At 49.9% G+C, this 23,671-nt stretch overlaps 1 protein-coding gene across 1 annotated transcript in view; it reads right to left on the bottom strand.

Annotated features, from left to right (window-relative positions):
• Positions 1–2,521: 2,521 nt before the first annotated feature.
• LOC116950675 (uncharacterized) overlaps positions 2,522–23,671 on the bottom strand; it is a 64,356-nt gene continuing 43,206 nt past the window's right edge. Inside the window, exons 4-14 of the mRNA XM_076072987.1 lie at positions 22,647–22,818; positions 20,790–20,893; positions 18,824–19,175; positions 17,720–17,806; positions 16,488–16,578; positions 15,701–15,827; positions 13,167–13,339; positions 6,406–6,572; positions 5,037–5,076; positions 3,775–4,140; positions 2,522–2,777 (exon numbers count right to left, since the gene is read on the bottom strand). Of these exons, the coding sequence (XP_075929102.1) occupies positions 2,704–2,777; positions 3,775–4,140; positions 5,037–5,076; positions 6,406–6,572; positions 13,167–13,339; positions 15,701–15,827; positions 16,488–16,578; positions 17,720–17,806; positions 18,824–19,175; positions 20,790–20,893; positions 22,647–22,818 (1,753 nt within the window). The 3' untranslated portion in view covers positions 2,522–2,703. The remainder of the gene's footprint in view (positions 2,778–3,774; positions 4,141–5,036; positions 5,077–6,405; positions 6,573–13,166; positions 13,340–15,700; positions 15,828–16,487; positions 16,579–17,719; positions 17,807–18,823; positions 19,176–20,789; positions 20,894–22,646; positions 22,819–23,671) is intronic.

The raw sequence follows: 23,671 nt of genomic DNA, 5'->3' as shown, positions 1-23,671 counted from the left end.
GCACAGCGGTGCTAACCTGCACACTGCCGCTGACAGTGATATATATTACTCACATGGCAGTGAACAATTCATTAATCCTCAAAACTCGGAATTTAGCCAAAATGCTGAACCAAAATTAATATTGGTTTCTTTGAACAGTCACGATTGACCAGGCTAAGACCATGAACACGCTATAATTTAGAATATTGTATAATCATCGGGAGCTGCATTCAAACCCCGAATCTCAGCAGTATCAGCTCAGCGCTCTGACCTCAGAGGCATCAGGCTACCTCCAACTTCCCTGGCTATTAAGTCACCGTTTGCATCCAGGGATCTGTGTTTGTATTTGGAGGCTGGTCACATCCTCAGGAATGGCTGCTCTTGGTAATAAGCAACACATAGAGAGGCTGATGAAAGCTTGGGATTTAAGCTTTGCAGTCTAAGCTCAGTTTACAACTTCATTTAAATAGAATTCAAATACTCTTCCTGTGTTGTCACCTGCTGTTCCAGTCCATTTAGGCACACGTTGAATTTATGATTGAACTGTCCTCATATGTAGAATTGGAAACACGGTTTAGGCATCAGCTGCAGCCAGCGTGCATCCTAATGTTCTGAGGTTTTGAGGTCTCACAACTTGCCGATGCATCTGCGGATAAATGTGTTCGAGACTAACATTCTGTAGAGAAAATGTCACGTCGAATGTGGTCAATAGACATTTCAAATGAGGCCCATGATTGAAGCCTACTGCAGACAGGATGCTCGCCTACTTCTCTCTGCAGCCCTGAAAGTGGCTACAAGCCGTGGGCAAAATTAATCTAGACGAATTCCTTGTAGTAAAGTGGGTCTCTTTGCCATCACAAGTTTGTTTTTTTATGGGAAAAATATAAATGTATGATGATCAACAACTACAATTTTATTGTTAAAAAAAATACTGAAAAACAGCACAGCATTACTAACATCAGTTAAAAAATATTGATGAAAGACAATTATAACAATTGGTTTACAAACAAGAGGTCATCATGATGTATTCAGATGCCAAGGCCATGAGTAAATGATACATCGTCTTCCCGTTACAAACGAGGCAATGCAATAAAGATTATCAAGAAGCCAGGGGATCGATTCATGTAGCCATTTTAATTCATGTGGGGGTCCATGCCTCACAAGCATGCACCAATTCAACCGCAATTAATTCTGGGTAGTGTAAATGGCTCATCGTGGGGAGGTGGATGTTGTGGTTGGTGGATCATCACCATCATCAACTACCGCAGCAGCATCAGCATCATTATCATCGTTTTCATTTCTCACAGTTGTCATAATCACCATACTTATTGGCATCTTCATGATCTCAATGATTGTTTCCACCACAATAATAATTATAATCGCTATTATTTTATTCATTATTATCCTTTATCCTGCTCATCATTACAAAATTATAATCCTCGTCCATCATCTTCACCATTGTAATCATCATCATCATCGGCGTTTCTAAGTAGCTTTAACTGTTTTTGGCTTAAGGGCGATACTCTCACGCGTGCGTGAGCACGTGGAGGGCGATGCTCTCACACGTACGTGAGCACATGCGGAGCCCCGAGCGGTCGGCTAAGTCCGCTGGCGGGGGCGAATTGTTCTCACGTCGGCATGTAAAGGCAGCGGTGGCTCCTGTCGGCACTCCACCAGCTACCGACCGTTTACGTGCAGAGAGTGGGGAGGGGGGCGGCAGGGGGGCTTCAACCAATTTTCCGCAATGGGGAATCGAGCCACAAATCTACAATTTTAGCGGAATAATTTGTGTTGCGGAGTTTCCACTGGACGATGCAGGGATCGAGTAAATGCTTGAAACCTCTACATGAATCGGGGGCCCCCGGTTCTGGCTCCAGGCTGCCCAATGTAAGTAGAAACTGACAATGTGTACGTATGGCAAAATACATTTTTTTACCGCAAATGCTTCCACGTATTTTAAGACCTTTAATGCGCACTATTTTAATACACACTGTGTTACAGGTCACCCCCGCCCCCCCGCCACACGCAACGAATGTAAAATGACGCGAAGCAACCACTACAAGATCTTCCCCATCCTTCAAGGGTCTACCTTACCACGTGTGGATCGGGCGAAGCACTTTCGCTCCATCTCCGCGACACCTCGAATGAGCCCCCCCCAACCACCCCACCCCCCCCCCCCCCGGCAGAGCCGCACTCGGACGGATCAAAGTGCAAAAAAAATCAAATCCTGCGGCGAGTTTTGTCGTGCGGTCGTACGGTGACCGGGCTGAGACCGTCAAAGCATGCAACACTCCAGAGCGACCCCCCCCCCCCCGCCCCCCGCTTGGTCCCAGCTCCCCGCGGACGCCTCGGCAAGTGCTGGCTTCGGTGCTCTGACAACGGGAACAACAACACTGGCTACAGCCTCCCGCCCCGTGATCCGCCACCCAGCCACGTCTTCCACCACGAAGCCGTTGGACCACGCAAGAGTCTCTCCCACGATCCGGTTGCGTCTCGTCGACGATTTATTTTTCTCCCCCCCCCCCCCACCCCCACCCCCACCAAACGTAGCCTTCCCCCTCCGCCCTCCAGCGACGTTCTTGGCTGCAGGAGCCCCGGGCGTCGGTGGTCTCAGCGCCGCGGTAGGAGCCACGGTTCCACCAATCAAGGCACTCACGCGGCTGCGTTCCTCCGCCGCCGCACTCTCCCCACCCCCCCCCACTCCCTCGCGTTTCTACATTCGCATCACTCCGAGACCTTTGGCCGTTTGCGTAGCTTTTTCCCGCTGCCTTCTCCCAAAAGGTAGGAGGCGTTGATTGCTGGAGGGTTGGGAGAGGGAACGGCGGACAGAGGGCAAATGCAGGGGGGTTGGGGTGGGCGAATGGGGCACGCAAAGACGGCACGTGTACGCTCAAGCGCACGCGTGCACAGATACACACGCGCACACACACACACACACACACGCGCACACACACACACACACACGCGCACACACACACACACACACACGCGCACACACACACACACACACGCGCACACACACACACACACGCGCACACACACACACACACACGCGCACACACACACACACACACGCGCACACACACACACACACACGCGCACGCCGGCACAGGTGTAGACGCGCACACACATGCAGGCGCACGCAAACCCATGTGCGCGCGTAGACACGTACATGGGACAGTGGCACACACAACACAAAGATAAATATTAAGAGCATGTTAAACATTGGGAGCACCAAGGTAGAGCTACAGGATGTATAACAGTGACTGGGTTTATATGGCAGGGCAATCATAACGTAACCAAGACACACACAAGCCAAAATATGCAATTCATCACATTCTAAACAACAACAATAAAAAAAAAAGTAACTGAACACATCAGACGTGACAGGATTTGTTGACACTGTCGTTGATATTGGCCAAACGTCCGAATGCAGGACCCTCCTTAAAAGGGTCCTGCACGTCGCTCCGTCTTGATGCGCAAGCTCCGTTAAATTGCGCACATCAGTTGGCGGTCGACGTTCGAAGCGGACGGCGACCCTCGAGTAAAAATAGCGCCACCCTCCCCGTGGTCGCCCCCCGCCTCTCGTGATCCGTGGATCAAATCACTGGAGACACACCGGCGTACGCCGGCCAAGAGCGGTTTATGCGAACGCCGTCGCAAAAGTCGCACGTTCGGCGCAAACGGTCCTTCGCCGACTACGCCGTGATGTGAATGACCCTCCTGAAGAAGCCTGGGGGCCTCAGCGCCCTGACCTCTGAGTCCCCCGTCGTCCTGCGTCCGAGACTCTCTCACCGCTGCGTGCGGGAAGCTTGTCCAGCAGCCTCAGCAGCAGGGAATCCAACCGCTCGGTCCCGCTGCGATCCATCTCTTCCCCAGACTGCCCCCCGCCATCCAGTTCGCGAGCCTCCGTCGCCCCCTCCTCCTCCTTCGCCTCCTCCTTCGCCTCCTCGCGCAGAGGCTGCAAGGCCTCTTCCGTCGTCGCCGTCGCCGCGACCACCTCGCCGTCACGGCCCTCGTCTAGCCCGACAACCGCAGGACCCTGGGCCGGGTCCTTGGCAGCCACGTGCGAACTCTCTTCTGCCCGTCGGAAGGTGTGCTGCCTGTCCACGCTGCCGCGCCTGTACTTGTCGTTTTTCCACGTCGACCTTGGAAGCAATCGTTTGGAGTAAAACAAATTGATGTTTTGTGTTAATCGGCATTGCTGTATTCGTGACGCAGCAGTGAATTGCTGGTGCGTCATTGACCTTTTGCAAAATCAATAGCGGGCCGCGTAGAAATGTAGCGTGGGATTTTTGTCAACATTTGGGTCGATTGGCATTCTTCAGCAATAACAATGCCATTTGGTTTAGATGTGAATATATTTGTTAGCCTCATGCACAGAAATATCATATTTTTTTAAATGTCTTAAACTGCTGTTTATTTCAGCGGATATACATTGCATTATAAATGAGTTTGATTTAAAAAATCATAATTTTCAAGTGAAACATCTCAAACATGAGCTATTTTTTTTTTAGTGGAGGCTATTCCACCAACAGTGTGGCATGAGCATTTTTTCAATCTTTTTTACTATAGCCTTTAACAAAGTGTTAGGCCAAGTGCTGTTAATGAGCACCTCCTAAAGTTGGCACGGCACTATTCCCAGCCACCGTTGTCTCCTGAGCGGCGAAGTTTACACACATTCTTTCGCAATAACAAGGCCATTTGGTTTAAATTTGAATATATTTTTGCCTCGTACACAGAAAAAATATTTGAGGCTGGGTCGACGTATGGGACGCCCAAGACTGGCTCAGATGTTCATCACTGGTGTTGGCCGCGAGCGGGAATCGAACTTGGGTGGCTGGGTTCGCCACCGCGTCCCATGATAACTGGTAATGAAGGCAACCTATCAAGAATTCCACAGGAGAACCATCACAAGGCAGCCCTGCACGGCTGCCTTGTTTCATCGGTGGTCACAGCTCTCCGTGCCACGGGGAAACATCAGAGGCTGTTCACAAGCAGCCCTGCTGCCCGGTCAGCTCCACACTTAGCCTTGGCAAAACGCAGCGTTTATTACCTTCCTCCGTTGCGCTTGTAACAATCTGGTACCTCGTGGGGCTGTCGACACAACAAAAGACAAAGTAATTATCTCTCACCTCTTCAGACGCTGACATGCACAGGGCACCCAGTCACAATATGCAGAAGGGACCGAGCATTTATTTGCAAGGATGGAATAGGTGGTGGGCTATTATCATATTCCCCATTGTCAAACTTAACTGTGCTGTCCCTACTAGGAACCGATGAATATAAAACAAAAACAATAGTTCCGCCGTGTTGGTTTTTCGCGGGTTGTGCCGCGCGTTGCTCAGCACAATGTCCAACGTTTCGCCCATTTGTTCAAATTCAACAGTTTCTGTGAACGATGAGAAACCCCATCACGGACAGAAAATGCGTGCAGGCTGGAACGAATCAGATGGAATAACGCACTCACGTGTGCTCACGAAATCGGCGATGCGCAACAGTATTCCCTCGTTTTTCACAAACTTGCTATCCGAAATTTTGGCTATCCGCGACTCGCATCTGGAACTCTACACGACAACTGCATCGAGAGAGAGAGAGAGGGTCAGCCTCGCTCTCTTCTCCCTTCCACCTCCACGTCCGCCACCGCTGCCTCGCCTGCCAGCACTTGCTCATCTACGGACGATCCGGATGACCCCCCCCCACCAGTCTATCCGGATGTGTCTATGTGGGAGCAGTAACGACATCACAATGTTTATCAACATTATCATCATTACCACCACTATCATCATCATCGTCGTCAGCACCATCATTACTGCATCCTTGCACTTGACAGCATGATCATAATTTAAGGTAAGTTCATTTACAAACTATGATTGAATACTTTAACATTTATTTTAATAAACTTTTTTTTATTATAACCAATTTTATTTATTGCGTTATTATCATTTTCATGTATTTAATAGTTTATTAAAAGGTCAATATCATTATCCGCGAAATTTGCTATTCACGAGCATGTCCGGAACGTATCTCTCACGAATAACGAGGGAGTACTGTATTCCCATCACACTTTCCATGTGACCACCATAATCTATTTAGAAATCGCTCAGCCTTGTCCAGACCACTAACTCAAGAGTTGAATGTGTGGCCAATTTTGTTGATCAGGCCAAAAAGAGTTGACAGCACAGCCATTCCAAGAGGCAGCAGTGAAACAAATAAAAATACACGGGTTGACTGGTATCATACTCATTTTGATTCATCAATACAGCACAGTTATCAATTTTCACTGCAGTCATATGCCTCTGGGAGCTCACATATGTAGAGGGCTGACCTCGACACCATGGGGACACCCCCCACTGGCACTTGGCTAAAGACGACACTAACTGAACTGTTGTTTCCGTGCGCCGTGTGAGCGTGGGGGCTGCTGACCGTGTAGTTTCGCTTGGGCTGCAGACGCTGCTGGAAGACCTGGAAGGCGTGCGGCTGCGTGCACACGGGGTACGGGTTGCGCTGAATCTTGAAGAAGAGGTGCGCCGACCTGTCCAGGCGGAAGTCGCAGATGTACACGTCCTTCTCCTGCGCACCCGCGGGACGTCCTGCCAACGGGAGGGGGCGAGTGTCCCGTCGGTGTTAGCAAAACAAACAGGTCGGGGTGAATAGGCCATCGCAGTCAATGCCTTGCGCCACTTCATTCTTTCTGCCACAGCTCGCAGCTGTGGCACAGTTGATACAGGGCCACGCTTACGCTCTCATCATCACCAACTATTTTGGCTTATCATCTCCTGCTTTGGTCATAAAGTTTCCCCCGTCTACTTCTCCCCCCGCCTCACCTTACTCTCCTCCCCACCACGCACACTTCTGCCACCTCTCCACACGCTCTTTTGCTCCGGTAAACTAAGGCTTTTTGTCGAAGCCTCAAGTCAATCCTCCACTCAGTGGGAGGTCATTCCGTCTCATCTGCTGCCCTTCGTGCTGACTTCGTCCCCCCGGCAGTCCGCGCTGTCGACTCCTCGACTTGTTCAAGTCCAGGACCAAGGCCTCGTTTCCGCCTGTGTTTCTCTTTTTCAAACGACTGATCGAGTCTACTTCCCTCAGGGTGTCCCACCGATTGGTTGGCCTCTTCAGATGCGCCTGCATTTAGACTGCGATGTAAATCCCCGCTGTAACTGACCTCTGGGTGCTACTGACACATGCCCTCCTCCACCCTACAAACATACACATGCGTGCGAACAACCATTACAGACTCCCTCTTCAAAATTACGACACTGCCTCTTTGTCACATGGCTGTTCCGAACATCCAAATTTCCACCGTGAAATTCCTTGGGAAATGTACCTAAAGTTATGTCACTTGCAAACCAGCTCGAGAGCCGAGGATATACACACACACACATGCATACTGTAACAGCCAGGTGGCACTGTTGCACAATTAAAACTTTAAAAGCAAAAAAAGCATTTACTCTCCATGCAAACTAATGGTTGTGCAGTGGTAGCGTAGTGGTTACCACACTGCGCTATCAACCTGGCAAACAGAGTTCGATTCCCAGCTAACATCATAGGCGAGTGATGTTTGAATCGGTCCTGGGCTCCTTCCCCCCCCCCCCCCCACTTACAAATCCACACTGACCAACGTGTTGAAGTATGGTCAAACAACCCTCGTGACTCAATTGGCATCACTCACCTTTATCCAGAAATGAATTGACCAAAGGTTGCAAATAATTCTGAAGCATAATTATTAACATAAATATATATAGGTCAAATATTTATTTCAAATTTTGAGCCCATTCAGATTGTGGATAACATGAGATGGGAATGATAAGTTGACAATGTATTTCAAAATGTTGCAAAAATATAGTAACATTCATCACACATGTTTGTCTACTGAAATATAGTATTTAATTAGCAATAACAGCATTACCTTCTGATGGCTTACAATGCCATAGTTTTGGCCAAAAAGGCTTACAACAATTCTCAGTTTTCTTTTATTGCCAAGTTCTAGGTAAATCCTTAAAAAAACATTTGCATATTTTTAAGTCGCTCAAAGTCCCTAATGAGCCAATGCATTAACGCTTAGTTGGAAAGCGTTAATAATAAAAAGATAACTTCACCAGGAGAGCCTCACCGGGTCTCAAGACTCATCATCAGTAAGATCCTCCTTAGCATGTCTTCCCAATTTCTTTCTGATTTGCAAAAGCATGTGGGAGCAAAGAACACTTGAACGCACAGGGAAAACCCACGCATTTCAGAGAACACTGTACTCAAACTGCGCACACACGCAGAGCGCCGCAGGCAAGCGCTCCTGACAAAGCATTCAGACTCAGCGAGGATGTCTGGGGTAAACAGAGAAATAATGTATCGTCGGGGCTGACTTCCAATTTCACAGTTATTGATTGGGTGCTCATTAAACGCTGCGTGTGCCACTGGGACTTGCTGCTGAAGGAGGTGAAGGGACACAAGATTTATAGTGATGATTCATCACCGAGGTTATTTTTTTTTTCTTACAACAAATGAGGTCCAGAGACGAGCTAACGGATTCACCACTGCCTCCAACACGTAGGAGACACGGATCTCCCCACTTATGCCTACGTGCATATACAGCCCTTTTGTCAATCCACTGCTGGACGATGGTCATAGGGGATTATTTTTTCCACACTTCGTCGCCGCTGGGCAGTGTAACTGGTGGTAGGTGGGAGCCCAAGACCGGTTCCGATATCTCCCCCGCATCCCCCACCTCTCCCCCGTCGCCACCGATGTTAGCCGAGGCCGTGTTCACGGTGCGGTGCAGTGCCAATTACTGTGCCACTTCTCCACTCCCTGTACCACACGTGTACATGTTAGATTGCCCCATCCACGGCCACCAATTACTGCAAAGCAAATAAACAAACCGTAACGTCACAAAATTTGCTCCGGTGTTTCATATCACTCGCCGTGAATGTTAGCCGGGGCCGGGAATCGCACTCGGGTCGCCAGGTTCACGGCGCAATGCACTAGCCACTGCGCCACAGCTCCACCCCAGATGAGAGATTTAATAAAAAAAAACATTTCTTAAAAAATACAGTTGTTTTGTGGCAGTAATTAGTGACTGGGCTGAGACCCAGAAACTAAATTCACTTAAACCCAGGACCCTAGCAGTGCTGTCACTTGACTCTAACAATCATGATACGTCCCCTGAGCTGACCGCTCACCTCGGCAAACTGCTTTAGCTGCTGCTGCTGCTATCAGCTGAAATCTGTAAAGAAACCTGGCTGCCCAGACTGCAACACAACGTCCGATAGCAGATGCTGGCTCCTTGCTCTCTTGGACTATGTTAACCACGTCAGCCACCGAGCCCCCCTTTAGCAATGGTGTGGTTTGAAACATATATACGTATAAATGGCCTCTGAGAAAATCAGCCAGAATGTGCCCGATTGCATTGGATCTTGGAAGCCAAGCAGGTTGGAGCCCGGCTCGTGCTCGGATGTGTGCGGCGCAGCCTGCGGTGTTTGCAGGCTGCGGGGGCAGCAGAGACGACGGTGCAGCAAAACGTATTGTTGCACCCTACTGCTATGCTCCCACGTCCATGTTCCCTGCCTTCAAACTCTCTCACCAACCCAGCGCTGGTCAGCCGCGGTGAGCAGAGGGTCAAATAGTTCCCACGACACCGCACGTGCACGGGGGGAGGAGGCCCTCATCTGGCAGTGGGATTGACAGAGAGGGCTGTGCTCGTGCTGGTAAGCCTGATGACCCAATGTAATCACTGCAGGCCACTCTGGGTTCAAACGCAGAATCTGAGCCAGAAGGCGTGCGTGTGCTGTCAGTCAGGTCACGCCAACTGAATGCAAACTGCAGAATCCACGACACATCGGCCACGGCGCGTTCTGCGTGAGGGGGAGAGGAGAGGGGGGGTGCGGTGGTGATTTAGAGGCCGGCCGTGCGTGCCGGTGCAGCCCCGTGATGTTAATTGCGCGAGCTGTCTGATGGGGGGCGGGGGGCAGGGTGGGGGGGGGGGCAGAAGCTGGCAGGGCCCTGCAGGGCTGAGTTGTGACGCTCCGCTCCGATGCATTAATATCGCACACGTGGAGATATTGGATTTTCTCCGTGTGCTCCGATTTCCTCCCACACGCAACAAACTCATTAAGGGATTGCAAGAAGAAGAGAAAACGTCCCAATGTCGGTAAAGGCACAGTCCCTGCAATTACTGGCTCATGCCACTTGCTGGCAGGAAGCACCTTCACAGAGCGAGGCTCAGGAGAGCCTCTCTACACGGTAATTGGCATCACCCTTCCACGCGGGGCAGACGTCTGAGAAGCAGTGGCAGTGCCCACACTTTACCGCATCCACATTCCACCTGCCGATCGACCAGCTGTTCACAATGTAGAGCCTCTCCTAAAAAAACAATATCCTTGAGATTCAGTGAAGCTTTCCTGCATGAATATAGGAAACGGTTACTATTTATCCACATGAGCTCCCACATTAACATATACATTGAGTAATGGGAGTATGTATTCCAAGGGAAATTTGAAAACTATAATAATGACATGCAGGCATCCAGGAGTCTGAAAACTCTTTTTTATGAGGGTCCTGAATTGGATTGTGTTTTCACAAAACTCCATTTTGCAGATTGCTTTGCACATGGGAAGAGATCAGAGAAACCGGAGAGATCAAACCCACGTGAAGGAATAACACTGAAAAGTCTGTTAACACAGGCTTGCGAAACCCACTTGCTGTGCTGCCTGGCCACCTCATCGCCCAGCAGGTCTGAGAGTGTCAACGGTTCCGCATGATAAATCAACCCTTGAATAGGCGCGCGTCCTACCACAACCAGCTTCAATTTAATTTCCTGAACGTTTTTAATTTGTCTGCGACAACGACTTAGAAAGCACGTGCTCTTGCGAACAATCTCGAGAAGGGTCTTTAATGCACGCTTGCTCTACAGCGGACGTAACGTTCCGACAATTTCACCCAAATCAATTTTAAGGAGGCTGCTGCGGGAATCAAATTGTCAACTTTGCAAGCAAACCAGCTGATTAGTGAGAGCATTGATCACTGCAACATTCACTCACTGTGTAACTATTAAACAAGAAAAGAGACAGACACACACAGCGGAAATGGATATGTGTGTTTGCAGTCGCCATTCATTGAGGGTAAAATTGATGCAACCGAATCAATATTTTTTAATATATTACCGCTGACAATGATGAAACGTGACGCCAATGACTAACGGATGGCCTGAACCCTGACCGGATCATGGTTAAACATTATTAAGAATTAATTATGCGGAAACAACCAAATAAATAATGAAAATCACAAATGACTCAAGAGGCCTCATGGGCAATGTTCCCCCCATTGCCTTTGACCTTGGCATTCATTCTCTGCCACAAGGCAAAGTCAAACAATCATCTTAGAATTGTTATCCGGTGGCTAAAATGTTGATATCAGTTGTGGTGTAAAGTCCATATTAATATCATACGGCCTGGTGTAATGATGGTAATGGCGGTAATGCTGGTGGGTAGCAATGGCAGTGGTGTTGATGATGGTGCTGGTAGTGGTGATAATAGTGGTAATGGCAGTGGTGATTGTTTAACACGTAGGCTTTCGCGACCATAATAAAGGTTTTTTGGGTTAGATCGAGTTATATATAAATGTGTCGCAACCCTCCACCACCCGACACGGCCAATCAGTAAAAAATGTGCCACGTTGACAAAAGACAAATATTCTTGGTTCTTTCGGTAAGGTCACGTAGAAGGGAAATAATAAAATAATAAAAATAAAACAATTAAATTCTCACGACGTTTCGATTGCAACACAAGCAATCATAATCAGGTGTGAAAACCACAGCAAAAAGATTTGAAAAAAAGTGGCGTTTTTTTTACTTTTTTCAAATTTTCTTGCTGTGGTTTTCACACCAGATGACGATTGCTTGTGTTGCAATCGAAACGTCGTGAGAATTTTATTGTTTTATTTTTCTTATTTTATTATTTCCCTTCTACGTGACTTTACCGAAAGAACCAAGAATATGAATGCCTGCAGTCACGAAAGCTTTAAATCGAAAAAGACAAATAGTTAACTACTTTAGGTGAGTCACATGCTAAGTGGCTGATTACTGATCTATTACATAATTGTATAGACCCCCACCCCCGCCTCTGATCTCGAAACCTGATGGGGTTCAACAATGATGACGTCATTCTGCACTATTTAAGACCGGAAGCAGGTGGATGGCTTCACTATTCTGGCAAATCTCCCGAAGATGCTGGATGTAATTTCAAGCGAAACGTCGTACTCAAATTATAACACACATAGTGAACTATTTGTCTTTTGTCAACGTGACACATGTTTTTTACTGATTGGCCGTGTGGGTGGTGGAGGGTTGCGACACATTTATAAATAATGCAATCTAACCCAAAAATCTTTATTATGAGTGGTGATTGCGTTGGTATGTGGTGATGGTGTTGATGATAGTGCTGGTAGTGATGATGGCGGAGGTGACCGTGCAAGTGTTGGTGATGAAGGTGGTAGCAAAGTAGGGGGTGCAGTGGTACAGCTGGTACATCTCACAGTCATCTCAATCAGCCAACCCATGGCACGTGGGTCTGTCCCGAGACCTCCTGTCAGCGAGCCTTGCCTCAAAGTGCACCTGGCCTGGCACAGGCGCCGTGGTGACATCACTGTCACTTAGTATCGAATGGCGGGTACTGATGGTGATGACGGTGGGAACGGCGGCGACTGGTTGCGATTCCAATGGTATTCACCAGAATGAAAACAGTGATGGTGCTTGCAGTGGCGATGGTTCTGCCCAAATTGCCAGCGCCGACGAAAGCGGGTGACCGCGCTGGCGTGGTGTTGGCCACCCACCCACTTGTGTGCCGTGCCAGCACTCACAGGTGCTCGCTAACAGCACTTGCCCCAACAGCCTGTTAAGGTTACACCGGCGATCTTTGTCCTTGGCAGTAACGACGGTAGTGTCGATGAGTATGGCATCGATTACAAAGCCTAATGGCGGCAGCGACCGACCAGCGGCTGGTAGCAGTGCGGCGATGGTGCTCGCAGCGGCGATGGCGTTTTTTAATCGTGCCGGCGCTGACCGCGCCGACGATGCCCGCCCCGCACGCGAGTGCAGGTGCCGGTGCCGGCGCGTGTGCTTCGGGGGGTTGCCGCCGTGCGTGCCGTGCGTGCCGTGCGTGCCGTGCGTGCCGTGCGTGGGAGGCAGGGCCCACCCTTGCAGTACGTGGACTGGTCGAGCACCCAGCAATGCGCCTCCACGGCGTGCAGCGGCATCGTCTCGTACACCGGCACGCGGAACAGCTCGTTGGGGAAGAAGCGACGCGACGGCGTGTGGTGCGTCTGCTCCGGGCGCAGGTAGTGGTACCCATAGGCGAAGCGCTCTCCGCTGCTCGCGCAGTCACAGACGCAGAGACACGTATATACATAGACACGTATATACATAGACACGTATATACATAGACACGTATATACATAGACACGTATATACATAGTGAAAAACAAACATACCCCCCTATAGCCCGCTATATGTAAGCTTGTTGAACTTCTTTCGCAACATACACAGCCAATCGTGCTAATCGGAAGGTGCGGGGGAAAGTAAAAATAACAGCACAGCCCCCCGTGTAGCCTTAAAACAGACTGGTTTGGGCAAGCGCTGTTAGCGAGCACCTGTTAAGGCCAGCATGTCATACGAGACAGTGGGTGGCCAGCACCACACCCGACCGCCTTTCTCTCCCCAGTGGCGATGTTCAAATATCGCACCAGGTACTCATTTGAGGCTGAGTCGACCTAGAGGAGGCCCAGATTCGGTCCAGATGTTCGTCACTGGTCATGGCCATGAGCGAGAATCAAACTCGGGTCGCTGGCTTCACGGCATAGTGTCCTAACCCGCTAAACTACCACTCCCCATAAACAGACACAGACATATATATTCACACAAAGATACAAATGCACCCTTAACAGCCTACACAGACTGTTGGGGTGAGTGCTGATGGAGGGTGAGTGAGTCCTAATGAAGTTAGGACTCCTACAGCACTGGGTCCGTGGCATCATCTTCTTCCGGGAACTATCGTCAACAAATTAAAAACCTCGTTGCAGGAGCTGAATTTAATTGAAAACTCAACATCTAAAGTGGCTCTATCCACCAATCATTATTTGAAAATACATTTTTAACGAGCACAACATTTATTTGAAATGGTATCTGACAATTATAATATTTTTAATGTTTTTATTACAATCTGGATATTCCCTTTGAGATGGAACGTCTCGTTTTTGCAGGTGTCTGGCTGTTGCTTCAACGAAAATAAATATATTAATCTGCAATATATTCGATATACATCATATTTCAATTTATAATGACAGACCGTTTTCTGGCAGAGGAAATACAAAAACGAGAGACCTACGGATTAGGCTGAGAAAACAAACAGCTCCTGAAAAGTGAGATTTTTTTAAAACTTCGAAAAAAATACACCCGGTGACTCCGTCACATTCCGTCGCGTTTCACGGGCGCAACCGGTTCGGAGCGTTGAGTGAACTCCACTCGAGGGCACTTAGCGGCGCTTCTCGCGGCTGCGGCGCCCCGCTCAACCCTGCCGAGTCCCCCCCGCATTTGATCGTTTCAAGCTGGGCAGCATCACGGACAGTAAACGTGTCTAAACAGGCCTCCACGAGCAGTGCCTCTGAAAGTAAACAAGGCGTGAGACTTTGGTCGCCCGTCGGGCGCCGAACTACGGCTGCCGATGCATTATCGGACGCCAACAAAAATCAACAGGGTGTTAACCGCCTGTGCGTGATCGCAGGCTTCGCGCCGAACACCGGGCACGCCAGCGGAGCGGTCGGTCGCGAGCAAAATGGAACGATCAAGACGTGTTGAATTGTCGCCAGACACCCACCGAATGGCCATGCTACTCAATTGGGATAATGCACAGCAATCATCGCCCCCTTCCGGTAGGCCAATGTCCCAGGTAACTCTTGCAAACGAAGCTATCCTGGGTTTGTCTAATTCTAATCCTGTTGAACAAAAATAAACTATGGCCGTCTGAAACCACGGAAAAAGGTTTCTAGCCGCAAAGGAACATCGTGAAAAATCATCGGTGGAAACGGACTGTAAATGCACATCGACGTTGCAGAATGCCTCATCGATGGTGCAGACAAGACGGGTCGGCCTGGACATACCGTAGTCATTTGCGAACAAGTCAGCAGTGGCAAAGGTCAATATGTGGAAGTGGGGATAGTCTAGCGACCCTGACGCATTTGGGGTTACTGTAGCCACCCTGACACGTGTGACCACGGTGAAACACAAGACTGGAGCATGTGTGAGGTCTGTCGTCTCCTCGGAGGAGCTGTGCACATTGGAGAGCCTCACCACACATCCGATACTGGACTGTGGTGGCAGGACATAGGAAGTCGGTCTATTGGCTTTCCAGACCGATGTTTACATGGAGTGATGTTTCTAATAACATGTGATCGCACAGCAGCATTTGTTTAACAAGGGTGACTCTGCTGACGAGAGAGAATGTCAAAACCTGTCCAGAGTTTGCTTGCTTAAGCAATACAAATATATACGAAAATATATATACTAAAGTATATTTGTATGTGGAGGCAGAGAAGGGAGCTCGGCTTGTGTATGTTTCACGCTGGGATCAGCAATGCCCTTTGCATCACACGAGACATCCGCAGCCTCATGCAGGGCTGCACATTTACCGCCCTTACCTCAACTATAATGTTTGTGCGGTGATGCAAATGTCACCTGTCGTCCTTCCACAGCTTCTCGATGCGCATGATGTCCAGGGATTTAGGGTCGGAGGGCGACTGCCCCGCACGGCGAGGGGGGAACCGCCGAGGAGGGAGCTCCCGGGACGCATACGTGCAGTCGCCTACAGCATAGACACACGGGGAGATGTCACAGCACACGTAGATGTCATCGCACACACAGACACAGAAATGTCGCAGCACATACAAACAGATGTCACAGCACACATAGATGTCACACCACCTCCTTCATGTGCTGTGCCGACCTTTAAAGGTGCGAACAGCACCTTCCCCAACAGTCTGTTAAGGCTATACCGGGGATCTTTGTATGTGCATGTGTGTGTGTGTGCATATCTGTCTGTAAACTTGACCTTACGTGGCCGGAACATCTACTCTAAAAAACACATGTGCAGCTCCTAGTAAAGTAGCACAGGGAGAGTCACGATCACCACATCGATGTGATTACAGCTCTTCAAATAAAAATATTCATACGGCCGTCGAGCAAAGGACATATCTCTCGTGTGTCAGGGTGCATGGGAAAATTGCTGTCCATTACTGAGTGTACCTGGGGGTCACTTGAAGGGATGTCAGAGGTCGCTCTGTGGGTATTTCCAATCGGATCTGTGAGGGATCCGATTGGATACTTAGGTCTCGTGAAATGACGCCGATATCACAATTTGGATACAAAATTGGGGGAAATACACTTTCCTTTGAATGCCGATAATGAGCAACGTGGATAGGGAACCTGGCGGTATACCGCAGTGGCGGGTTGCATCTGCACTCACCCACTTTGATGAGCAGTTCGTCGAGCTCCAGACACATGAAGTAAGTTCTGCCTGGCTCAGCGAACGGTGGCTGAGGAACCATGGGCACCTCCTGCACGGGGACATTAGCGGGAGAACAACGAGAAGTCATCATTGTGTAAAAACACAAAGACGCAAAGGTTGACCATAGTTGTGGCATTTGCGTCGACGCGATTTTGCAGACCCCTGGAGTTCGTCCTGAGTCAGTGTGCGACAGATGCTGCCGCCGTGTAAGCTTTACCACAACTCGACTCGTAATACAGAGGTTGCTAGTTTGAATAGATCTCCCCGTGCGGCAGTTGAGACATTGACCGACAGCCTCAACGCTGACCCACAGCCACGACGCTCACCCACAGCCACGACGCTCACCCACAACCACGACGCTCACCCACAGCCACGACGCTCACCCACAACCACGACGCTCACCCACAGCCACAACCACGACGCTCACCCACAACCACGACGCTCACCCACAACCACGACGCTCACCCACAACCACGACGCTCACCCACAACCACGACGCTCACCCACAACCACGACGCTCACCCACAACCACGACGCTCACCCACAGCCACAACCACGGCGCTCACCCACAGCCACAACCACGACGCTCACCCACAACCACAACCACGGCGCTCACCCACAGCCACAACCACGACGCTCACCCACAACCACGACGCTCACCCACAACCACGACGCTCACCCACAACCACGACGCTTACCCACAGCCACAACCACGACGCTCACCCACAACCACGACGCTCACCCACAGCCACAACCACGACGCTCACCCACAACCACGATGCTCACCCACAACCACGACGCTTACCCACACCCACAACCACGACGCTCACCCACAACCACGACGCTTACCCACACCCACAACCACGACGCTCACCCACAACCACGACGCTTACCCACACCCACAACCACAACACTCACCCACAACCACGACGCTCACCCACAGCCACAACCACGACGCTCACCCACAACCACGACGCTCACCCACAGCCACGACGCTCACCCACAGCCACGACGCTCACCCACAACCACGACGCTCACCCACAACCACGACGCTCACCCACAACCACGACGCTCACCCACAACCACGACGCTCACCCACAACCACGACGCTCACCCACAGCCACGACGCTCACCCACAACCACGATGGGGAATCTTTGCCTCCATCTACGCATGTGGTTGGGGGTCTTACCCTGTCGATGGATCGAGGATCGCACTCCTCGCACAGATACCGCTCCACGTCCCCAGCCACGCGCATGCAGTCGCTGTGCTGCCATACCTGGGGGCGGTGATGGCAGCGCGGCACGGCACACGCACATGCGTTCACACACACAAAGACAAAGATCACACACACGCATGCATAAACGCACACACGCATGCACACACGCATGCACACACATGCGCGCACACACACACACGCACACACATGCGCGCACACACACACACGCACACACATGCGCGCACACACACACACACGCACTCGTGACTACGAAATGCAAACGTTGGAGCGCATCTTCGAAGTGTCGAAGGCTCGTTGGCAAGAGGTCACGGAAGAGACCCAAGTGCATGGGTTGACTGAGATGACTGGCAGATGGATCAAATGTCCTCTCGACTGGGCCAACTTTCTTCATTTTAGGTGCCCGGCGCTCCACTCGTTGTTGTGAGAATCGCTCCTGTGCCCTCCGTTGTTGAATGAGGGCAACTGCCTCTAAACACCCCAGTAGCGTCCTTCACAAACCTCCTCCAAAGAGGCCCATCTTAACACTGCTGGTACCAATCATCGGCAAGCCACATCAGCTGCACATCCTTCTGTACCATATCAGTCCATCACTTCTGTAGTTCGTGCTGTTCCAGTTTAGCCCCATATATCCGGCGAAACAAAAGCCGCTTGGGCATGCGGTGGCTGTAAACACCCATTTCAGAAATCGCTCACTCACAGACACACTAGCATACAAAGATGCCCAGTATAGACTGTTGGGGCAAGTGATGTTGGCGAGCACCTATGAAAGCTGGCACGGCACACGAGGTGGTGGGTGGCCAACACCGTTGTCCGGCCGCCTTTGTTTCCCCAGTGGTGATGTTTACACACCACACCAAGTACTCATTTTAGGCTGAGTCTACCTAGCACCAGTTCAGACAATCGTCACTGATGTTGGCCATGAGCAGGAATTGAACTCGGTTCGTCAGGTACCTAGCACAACGCGCTAACCGCTACACTACCGCTCCCCACACGAGCATACAAACACGGGAACTGCACGCGCACGCACCAACACGCGAACGTACGGAGGGCACTCACCTCGCACTTCTCGCACTGGATCATGAGCCCCTCCTCGCGGAAGATGCCGCAGATGCAGCGGATGATGTCGTCCTCCGTTCCCCGCGTGGCGCGTCGGCTCCGCGCCGCCCGTCGCTCCTTGAGCCGCATCGACCCCCCTCCCACCGACGCGTTCGCCGCGGCTGCCGCGGCCGCCGCCACCGCCGCCGCCGCCTCCGCCGCCGTCGTCACCGCCGCCAGCTGCGGCGCCGCCGTTGCGGAAGCGTCGCCCCCCCGGGGGGCCGGGTCAGAGCTCGCCTTGTGGGCTGCCCACTGCCCGAACGCCCGGCGCCGGTTCCTCAGCAGGAACACGCGGTTGCTCTGCAGGAAGATCCTGTGGCACGGCGGCGAGGGGGCACCTCGTTTGAATGTTTTATTAGTTTAAAAATATATATATAAAATTAATTTTAGAACTTGGCAAATGTTGACCCCGACACTGTCGCACGTAGCGACCCGCTCTTGCGAATTACGTCAGGAAGGGGGGGGGATCTTTAACGTCCGCACCACCCGCAGCGATTATCCGGGTTGGCCGCTGGATTTGAACATGTGCTCCCCCGCTGGGCCATTCCACCGCCCACCAAATTGGTCATTCCAATTCTTTATTACAAAAATTTTCTATGGCAATGCAGCAGCTGAAAGCCAGTGCTTTAAATTCAACAAGTACATATGCACTGCTTAATTACTGCACCAGCCTGCAGGATGACGTGAGTACTGCCATGACAGATTGCAATTAGTGGTGTTTCTAGCACCGACGTTTGTAAAAAAAGAAAATTTTATTTCCCACATGTATCACCACCACCCTCGCCAATCCCATTATAGAACTTAATCTCAGATGCACAGCTATAGCCAGATCTCATCAATTATGTATTAATAGTTTTTCTTAATTGCACACATTAATCATCCCGCTTCAGACCTAAGGTAGTATTAGGCCTAGCCCTCTGGTCACACACAACCTTTTTTGTGTGTGCTTAGTTTGTTGTCCTTCCCCCGAAACCTCTTGATTAGCGTGGCTGGCTAAGTACGGTGCGAAAGAAGTTCAAAATATATACAGGCGCCCCCCGCACCCACGACCTAATTGGTTCGCAAGTCGAGCCGTCGAACCCCTTCCTGGAAACCCGTTATGTACCATAAAAATAACAAATTTTACCTCGAAAATAAATGAAAATAACCCAAACAAACATTAATTGTAACTTCAAATAACTTTTTCAAACATTTGTTACGTTAAAAAAAAAACACTTACATTGGAAAATTCTTAAGTACTTTTCTGCGTGTGCGTCACATTTCCTCTTCTCAGACGTAGAGAAAGGCGAACATTTTTAAAAAATTTACAAAAAAGCGAAGATAGCTCTGCGAAAGAGATGCGTCCGCTCGAGGCGCAGCTGCAGACTGTTCCGCGCGTGACAAACGCAGCAGACTTATCGCCTGATGGCGCCGAGTCTGCACATGACAATGTGCAGACATGACAATGTGCAGACTCATCTTCTTTGGTTCTTTCGGTAAAGTCATGTAGAATGAGAATAAAACAATAAATTAATAAAATAAAATAACGCAATAAAATTCTCACGAGACTGTCTCGAGGACAGCGCTGGAGCTCCAGCGCTGTCCTCGAGACAGTCTCGTCCCTTCACCTGATGAAGGCCACTTGTGTTGTGGCCGAAACGTCGTGAGAATTTAATTGCGTTATTTTGTTTTATTAATTTATTATTTTATTCTCATTCTACGTGACTTTACCGAAAGAACCAAAGAAGGTGAATCCTTGCAGTCACGAAAGCTCTAAATCGAAATGTGCAGACTCGTCGCCAATCGACTAGGCATCAGTAACAGTCGTCAAGGGGGTCGTAGATACGAGTTTTCGCCGTTCTTACTCTAAGATAGGTCGTAAAAGCGGAGGGTCGAAAGTCGAGCCGTCGTAAGTTGGGGGGTACGCACATACAACCCCGGCACTCACCTCTCCTTCTCGGTGAGAGGCTTGAGCCGGAAGGAGCAGGCGATGGGTTTGGGTCTCCGTTGCGGCCTCTGTTTCCGAAGTCTCTCTTCAGGACTAGGCCTGATCTGACATCAGAGGGAATGGCATTCCCATTCAATCCACAGTCCTCCATCTATCCAGGGCAGTAGCACTACGAGCCTCGTCGTTACACTGAAATTATATTTTGTTGTTCGTATCCCTGCTTTTAATCCATTACTTTGAACAAACACATACCTGCGGAGGGAGCTGGTAGGAACGTTGGGTTGCTCGGTCAATGGCCAGGGACAACGGCGGCACCACGTGGTGTATTCCGCAAATATGCCCGACTATGAGGGCGGGCACAAGCCGGCGTGAGTAGGTTAAACGTTGAGTTTTGTAAGGGCACCACGGGGTGACCAGCCCCTCCCCACCCAGCCCCACCCCTCCCACCTCCCACCCAGCCCCACCCTCCCCACCCCCCACCCTCCCCACCCAGCCCCTCCCCACCCTCCCCTCCCCACCCTCCCCAGCCCCTCCCCACCCTCCCTTCCCCACCCAGCCCCTCCCCACCCTCCCCTCTCCACCCAGCCCCACCCCTCCAATTTTATCCGGGTGTCCGGATACACGTGGACAGACATCCACAGACATACACAATGAATCCCCTGCCTCCTGTCAATTAATCCCGGTTGGGCTTCCAGTCCACTACGTTTCCTACCAGTAATATTCATATTTACTCACCGCCCCCCACAGTTTTATTCCGATTGAGTCATTTTATGAGCTGAAGTGTTCATTTGGAACTCTCACATAGCAATACATCACCCCGCAGAAGCTGATATTACAGAACTGCCTCAAATACCTTCTGACGACATCTTATCCAGGCAATAGCTGCTTGCATGAAAACAAATATTACGCTAACGGTTTTTGTGCAGCCATTGGTAACCCGCAACACCCATCAATTCGCCACACTTGAGAACCCAGTTTACTCACAGGTAGCCAATGCCTGAATCTGAACCCAGGATGTCAGCGGTGCTGGCCCTGTGCCTCTGAAACAAAAGTTATGAGCCTCCCTGCGATAAAGTGGCCGTTGTAAAACAAATATGAAACCCAGTAGAGGTGACCGCGTGACTCAGCGGTCAGAGCTCTGAGCTGGCACTGCTGAGATTCTGGCTTCAAATCCAGAGGCAGCCACCTGTGATTAAATTACGTTCTCAAGAGGAGTGAGTTGATGCTCTCCGCCTGGTCACCAATGGCTGCACACAAAAAAATCACTGTGCTAAATTTTCCCCTCAACTTCATTTGGCTAAGTTCCAGATATCAGAATTTAAAATATTAATGTTGACTGTTAAGTGGCGAATATAGCTCCTTGGCCAGGCAGATGGGAAAACGCTGCCGTCTAGTCGGTGGACCTGAGGTCACGGGAAAGGATGTCAGAAATTGTTGTGATACCCGTTTAATAGTGATAAATATGCGATTGGTAACGCACACAATATTTCACGGACGTAAATGACCGTGACTCGCGGAGCCAAGCTCAGTGTCACTCAAAAGCCGGGCGAAAGAGCTGGGGGCCTTTAAGTGTCTATTAAGTCGGTGTAGATTTAAAGCTGCTACTGGGAACGTGCAGCAGCAGTGGAACGACGATTATGGTCACATTCCAGATGGTGGGGGTTGCCATGGAGAAAAAATGCCCGCCAGTGACCATGTACATCATGTTCCTTGGTGTAGGGAAGAGGAGATTGTGAGTCGTTCTGCTGCGGGGAGTTATAAATGGATACTTCATCTTAAAATTGGGGAAAAGGATAAAAGTAATCAAATAATAAAACCTTTAGATCGACACGATGGTGAGTTTTGCGCATGGGGTACCTGAGTTTTCAGGGGTTTTGGCGGCTTTCGCTTCAGTGCTCTCCGATTCCCCTCCAGGCTTCCTGTCGCATTGCTGGTGCTGCCCTCTGCTGATGCATTCTGGGAACTCCCAGAGGCCTCCGCAGTATCTCCACATTTGTCATCCAGATCGTCGTGTGAGCCAGGGCTCATTCTACAATGACAGGAGACAGAGCAACAGGACGAATGTGTTTACTGTGTTTTATCATACGCTAATATAAAAATCTTTAATATCATACTTTACACGTAAAAACTCACAAGCTGTTTTTCAGGTTGTGTCGTGTGTTGTTTGGAGCGATGTCCAACGTTTTACTCCATGCGCTAGCAGCTTCTGCATCATCCTTTCGAGATTCATAAGGACCGCTTTGCGAGAAGTAGAAATGTGGTTGTCCATTGGACTACCCGTGCAATTTTATGAGGGTCTGCGTGTTGTCTTGGTGTGGTCTGGGACTGTTTTTGTTGTTGTTTTGCTACCTTGCCAAAGCTTGGATTTAGCGTTTAAAAAAAATCGACAGGAATTTATGTACTTATGCAATTTGTACTTATATAGTTTATATATTTTTATTAATTCACTTCAGTGACTTGCTTACCTTTTCTCTTTTTTCCCACTTTTGTTTTCTGTACTGTTTGTTGTGATATCTTGCTGACCCACCCCTACTGGACATCGATGGATGAAACAAAGCTTCAATGGCCTACTCTTTTGTAATGAAGTGACGGGATCTTTAACGTCCAACGGTTAATACACCTGCAGTATTACCCAAGGCGGCCTGCCAGACTCTAACCGCGAAATACTGCAATAAAGGCGTGCACGCGCGAGCGCTATGCCATTTTAGAACCCTGATACACAGTATATATGCCACAACGATGCAATTATATACACTACATGACAATGACGTATTCAGAGAATTGATTCAGTCACTACAACTAACCAAGTCTTAGCCAGGTGATACCACGGCAGAGGGCTCGGCTCGCAATCGTAAGGTTGCGACTTCAACTGTTACGCAGCG

The sequence above is a fragment of the Petromyzon marinus genome, chromosome 40, assembly GCF_048934315.1.
Source record: "Petromyzon marinus isolate PM22_M1 ecotype Great Lakes invasive population chromosome 40, UKy_Petmar_22M1.pri1.0, whole genome shotgun sequence".
NCBI classification, from domain to species: domain Eukaryota; kingdom Metazoa; phylum Chordata; class Hyperoartia; order Petromyzontiformes; family Petromyzontidae; genus Petromyzon; species Petromyzon marinus.
This window is presented reverse-complemented; position numbering and strand designations above follow the sequence as displayed.